The sequence below is a fragment of the Lupinus angustifolius genome, chromosome LG04 (assembly GCF_001865875.1).
Source record: "Lupinus angustifolius cultivar Tanjil chromosome LG04, LupAngTanjil_v1.0, whole genome shotgun sequence".
Taxonomy (NCBI): Eukaryota; Viridiplantae; Streptophyta; class Magnoliopsida; order Fabales; family Fabaceae; genus Lupinus; species Lupinus angustifolius.
The window spans coordinates 6,139,756-6,145,645 of record NC_032012.1 but is presented as its reverse complement, the minus strand read 5'-3'; the positions used below and the strand labels follow the sequence as shown (position 1 = coordinate 6,145,645).

Here is a 5,890-nt window from a genome sequence, read left to right as displayed (position 1 = left end):
GTGGTGGCCCACCCACCACACTTATCACAAGAGCCTATAAAAAAACTACTGTTTATGTTTTGGATGGATGCAACCTCAATTTTGTGCACCCCACCACACAAACATCCATTATTTCCCAACATTGGAATAAGGGACAGTATGAAATTTTATAAGGTTGAATGAATTTGATATTTACTATGTATGCCAGAAAATTTGATAAAGAATTAGCTAAGATAAAGATTATGATTTGTGAAGAAAACTTGGGGAGAAATGATATTTCATTGTTTTATTCTTGCATTGTTTGCAACATATAAACACATATAAACATCTCACTTAGGACCCCAGTTACATCTCATAATCCCCAAGAGAACATAAAATATTATAAGATCTATAAATTACTCCCCTATGGTAAACATAAAAGTTCTCTAATTTTAACTTAAACAGCGACCAAAGTAAAATGAAAGTTAAAACTAAAATTAAAAACCCATTTCTATATTATATGATGCTGCAGAAAGGCCTTGTAGAAGCATAACCAAACCAGCAACACCATGGTCCATTTTGTTTCACATGACAGTGCAGCTTGAAGTATTCTCATCATTGAAATAATTGTATGATTCAGGAGCAGGATGTGGTGGATAGATATAAGGTGAAGGATACATATAATTCATTGGGATTGGAGGGCGAGCATACATCAACTGTTGCTGGTTCCCATTTCCCATTGCCCTTTGTTGGTTCATCATGGCAGCAATGTATTGTTGCTGGTAATTAGGATTTCCAGCCATCATCACATCTGGGCCACCACCTGGATAGTATCCACCACCACCGGCACTGCCGACACCGACACCGGGAGCTGCACCTGTTGGGAGACCTTGGGCAGCAGGGTTATTGCCCATATGATTCATTGGCATGTTGTTGCCCATAGGGGGCACCATTGGGATGTTCATATTTCCCATGGGTCCCACATTAGCCCCATTCATTCCACCACCACCACCACCACCCATGTTGGGTAATCCATTGTTGTTCATAGGTTGAACAACTCCATCTCCCATTATTCCATTTCCTTTTTTGCCCCCATTGCCATTGTTATTTGGATTGCCTCCACCGCCACCATTACCATTCTTGACATTGTTTTTGTTTCCTCCACCATGGGCCTGATTGTTACCGCCACCACCTCCTTTCTTTCCCCCATTTCCATTTTTGCCATCATTAACTTGGGCAGGTATAGCTCCTCCTCCTCCGCCACCACTGCCGCCATCACCGCCTTTCTTTTGGCTGCCTCCACCATTGCAACCACCACCATTCTCTCCCTTTTGGGCATTCATCATTTGTGGATGATTCCCATTCAGCATAGCACCACCATTCCCTGCACCTTTCTGAGCATTCATCATCATCATTTGAGCACCATTACCCATTGGAGGCAACTTCATGTTATTCCCAGGATGACCAGGATTGTCCATTTCATCATCAAAATCCTCGTCATCAAGATCATCTAAATCATCATCAGAAAAGTCATCATCTTCTTCAGGCAAATTGAAATTCACAGTCTTCATGTTTGGGTTTTGATTCGGAGGCATCTTCATGTCCTTGAATTGTGCTGGCAGCTTCAGATCTTGAAACCCTTTCATCTGTTGAAGTTGTTGCAGCTGCTGCATCTGCTGAAGCTGCTGAAGCTGCTGCTGCTGCTGCTGCTGAAGCTGTTGCTGCTGCTGTTGTTGCTGCTGAAGCTGTTGTTGCTGCTGAGGATTCGGTCCTTGTTGACCACAGCCACCACCACCCTTAGGATGATTGTTTCCATTTCCACCCTTTTGATTCTGAGCCTTGTTATTTCCCCCACCTTTACCATTGTCAATTTGCATGTTCTTCACCTGATTCGCAAGCTGGTTCGGGTTGATGTTGTTGCCATTGTTATTGTTAGCTTTAGGAGCATCCCACAGTTCTGCATGTTTGCCTGATTTTGCAAGCTTCTTGATGAGAACATCATGTTCCACATTCCCTGAAACAGTGACTTTGCCAAGCTCAGCATCTATCTCGGTGGTAAAGACCCCTGCAAAAATGACCCAATAAATCAATCAAAAAATCAACTGCAGATTCAAGATATGGATAGTGATATAAGATTTTGTTTTGTTTTGCAAGTTAGTGGAAGAAAAGACAAAGCTTTTTTCTTAAGAGTGGAAAATGTGAATCAATAGATAGGTGCATACCATCAATCTTATGTAAGATTTTCTTCACCTTCTGCTTGCATCCTTCACAGTGTATGTTAACTTTAAGAGTAGATTTCTGCATGCACAAGCAATTCCAAAACCAAATACACAGTAAAGAGAAAATTTCATTTCATTGTAAACAAGAAAAAATAGAATTAAAACAGTAATAGAATAAAAAAAACATTACTTTACCCTACATAAAAAATAAAATAAAATTTGTACAGTGATGAAGTAAATGCTTTGAAAATAACAGTTAAGATGAGGAAGCGGTGGATTTTATGAAAGTGATAAGATAATAGATGTGATAGAATTTACCTTAATCTTCAAAAACTCTTCTTTACTCATTTTTAGGTACAGCCCCAATAATAGACGAAAATGCAGAAAAAGGTTGGTATTAGATCTGAGAAAGAGAGATATGAAAACAAGAGGGAATAGCTTGTAAGAAAATCTTTGGTATATTGTTGTAAAGCTTTTGGAAGCAAAAACAAAACCAATGACAGAAGAGAAAAGAAAAGTGTATTCAGTGTCTGAATGAGCAGAGAAAAAGAGTCTGAACAAACAAAGGCTCAGACTTAGATAGAGAAATAGGCTTTTAAAGATGGTGGGTAGTCATTAAATCTCTGAAACCTGTATTTCAGGGTGAAAGAAAGAGAAAAATATGGAACAAGCTTCATCATTCATAACTCATAATAAGCAAGAAAGAAAGGGAACAAACACAAAGGTAAAGATATAAACGAGAATGGTGTTACTTCTCTTCTATCTTTCTAAGACATTGTTATTATTTATTTGGTATATTTGCATAACTACAATGCCATTTTATACTAGTATTGTAGGAACCCCACCACTTTTAAACATATAACACTTGTGTAACATTAGGTGTGTCGGTGTGCCAATCCAATTAAAGATTGACACATAATTAAAAAGAAAATCATAAAAGTAAAAAATATTATTTTTATATATTACTTGGTGGAATGTGATTAGTTTAGTACATAAAAATATATGAATTTTTTGTGATATATTGTTTAACAATGGCCAGGTGGAGTGCCTAGCATGGCTTATGAACTGCCTTTGAACTCAATTCTGTCTTCTTTCATTTAGTTTCAACAAAAGGTGAGGGTCACTCACTCTTACGTATGAATACTCAAAAATCATAAATGAAATTGCTTAGGTTAAAAATAGCATTTAATATTTTTATTAAATGTTTTAACTATTAAATGTGAATAAACTATTAAAAATTGAAACTGTGTAAATTATTTACAATAAAATATAGATTCTGCTTGTGTATCTTTATTAAATATTTAATATATTCATTGATTTACATTAATTGCTATACAAAATTGATATTTAAAAAAAATATTAAATGCTTTGCTTTTTATCTAGTAAAGTTTAAGTGATTTGACTATTACTATCAATGTTATGAAATTCGAGCCGAACATTAAATCGAAAGATATCTTATATTAAGTTTAACCAATTTAAATAATTAAACTGTCCGATCGGACCATATGATTATATATATAATTAGTAATTTTTATCTATAAGTATGTAATTATATATAAATATAAAGTTCTATATGATTAATGATTATGTATAAATTGAAGTAATATTTCTACATATTTTTTGGACTAGAGTAAAAAACATTAAAGTGGTGATCCATTTCTTTAAAATTTTAACTGAATTATCTAGTTTATTTCTTGGGTTATTATAGTTTAACTAGATTTAACACGATCTGACTGAATATTTTCCGGTTTAAAGTGGATCAACCCTTATTTAGTTAAGGCTACAAACTAAAATCATTTTAAATTCGGTCAGTAGTCAAACTGTTCAAACATCCTGGTTCTCACTGATTAGGACTCACCATGCATGATATGCCTCACAATTATATATAACTTATAGAGTTACTTGTACATCCCACCTCACAATTATATGTAGCTTAGAGACTTATTTGTACATTACCTGATGTGATCTCCCCCTCCATGTTAATGTCTAACTTATAAAAAAAAATGGATTTATTTGTTAAGATTTAATAACGAAATTAGCTTGATGACAAACTTAATCCTTAAGATTAAGCCAGGTTTTATTACATAAATCAAACCTCACTAATATCTTTTTTACCCAATATTCATTAATTAACATATGAATTCCATCTTAACATATTTCTAAAATAAAATAAAAACAATGATAGGTCAAAATTAAAAAATCCTTAACAATGTCATATTTTGAATGAATATGGAATAAACAACCAAGCCCACTTGTCTAATTATAAGTAAACATTTATATTGTCTTGGTTGTCATTTTTAAGGCACTTTATATTTTACATACAACATTTATTATTTTTTGCTATTTGTCTTTATTAAAGGTATTAGCTACATATGCTTTATAGAAATAAGAGTGTCAACAAATACTCTATTTTAATTATTGACTCGCATTCTTATTTTTTAACATTGAATATTTAATTTTTATATATTTTATTTAGGAGATATTTTATATTTTAGAGTATTCATGATATTATAATTTATATAATAGAAAAATATGAAAATTAATTGTAATATTACTAAAACCTACATTAAAAATTATGTTGGTAGGTTGGTATTTTTGGTGTAGGTAACTGCCTCTAATTTTCATTAATATTTTTTTGTGTGTGAGAAAACATTATAGTAATAGTTAGCCTCACATACCTGTGAATATTTTCAGCTCTGACAAGATTGTCTTCAGTAAGAGGATACCTATAAGAAACCAAAATAATTAGAAAAGTGAAATATACAAAGGAAAATTACACCATATATAGATAGTTATAAGATGATTTAACTTTATATATAGCAAATAATAAATTAAGAAACATTTCATTTAGAATTATAATTGTAAAATTGTAATGTTATAGTTTCTTCTAAAAAATAATAATGAAATTAACTACTCATATTGATTTGCGTAATTCAGTTAAAAAATAATAAGGATCATATCGTGTATTTTCCTACAACACAAAAAGATATAAACTAGTTAACATAAAATAGTCTATTTTTCATCCTCACTTAAAAACATTGAAATTTTAGTGTAAAAAGTCATAATGGTCCTCTAAAGATTTCTTAGCCACCAAATTAATCCTCATGATTACTAAATAAGTTTCGAAAACTTTAAATAACCATTCCATAATGTAATTTTTAGTCCCAACATGATTCACATGACCATCAAATAGGTTTGGAAGGACCAACTAATGTGATGGCCATTTTAAACCTTCAAGTCTTATATGAAGGTCATTTTCTTTTGATAACTTAGTCATCGATCAATGTATAAAAGAACAAATTCACATATTGTTTAAAATTTAATATTTGAGGGATTAACTATTTGATAAATTTATTCTTTCACACCATGATGCTTCTATAATCTTTGGAAAATTAACTGTACCACACTACTAAGACTCTTTGTTTGCTATAACTTATTCAATGTTGTTTATATATTGTAAAAACCCTATATTTAGAGAGAATAAAACTTTATAAAATGTAACCTAAAACGGGATGGAGTGGTAATTTTGTTTCCTATATATCTTACCAAACCCCCTCTTTATCTTACCAAATTGGGTGATACAATTAATATGTCATTTATTATTGTGTAATGGGCTAACTTTTTAATTTCCATTTTTAGAATTGTTTTTTGGTACTTTGTTTGAGTTCCTCTCAAGTGCATTTACAGTTCCATCCTCGATAGACTATGGTGAA

At 32.2% G+C, this 5,890-nt stretch overlaps 1 protein-coding gene across 5 annotated transcripts; it reads right to left on the bottom strand.

The window, feature by feature from the left end:
• Positions 243-2,941, bottom strand: LOC109345313 (heavy metal-associated isoprenylated plant protein 32-like). Of its 5 annotated transcripts, XM_019584241.1 has the most exons (5): positions 2,496-2,941; positions 2,181-2,256; positions 1,664-2,023; positions 1,361-1,630; positions 243-1,312 (listed from the first exon to the last, which is right to left on the bottom strand). In XM_019584241.1, the coding sequence occupies exons 1-5, from the start codon at positions 2,523-2,525 to the stop codon at positions 543-545; spliced, it is 1,506 nt and encodes a 501-aa protein (XP_019439786.1). In that variant the 5' UTR covers positions 2,526-2,941; the 3' UTR covers positions 243-542. The 5 variants fall into 5 exon arrangements, with proteins under 5 accessions (XP_019439786.1, XP_019439783.1, XP_019439784.1 ...); XM_019584238.1 differs by having other exon boundaries at positions 243-1,630; positions 2,496-2,938; XM_019584239.1 differs by having other exon boundaries at positions 243-1,630; positions 1,685-2,023; positions 2,496-2,937.

What these genes read in the sequence shown, in the direction of transcription:
- LOC109345313 (XM_019584237.1), bottom strand. Translation starts at nt 2,525, where the DNA reads ATGAGTAAAGAAGAGTTTTTGAAGATTAAG. An exon ending in AAGAGTTTTTGAAGATTAAG is followed by an intron (nt 2,257 to 2,495) that starts GTAAATTCTATC and finishes TTGTGCATGCAG; the next exon opens with AAATCTACTCTTAAAGTTAA. An exon ending in AATCTTACATAAGATTGATG is followed by an intron (nt 2,024 to 2,180) that starts GTATGCACCTAT and finishes TCATTTTTGCAG; the next exon opens with GGGTCTTTACCACCGAGATA.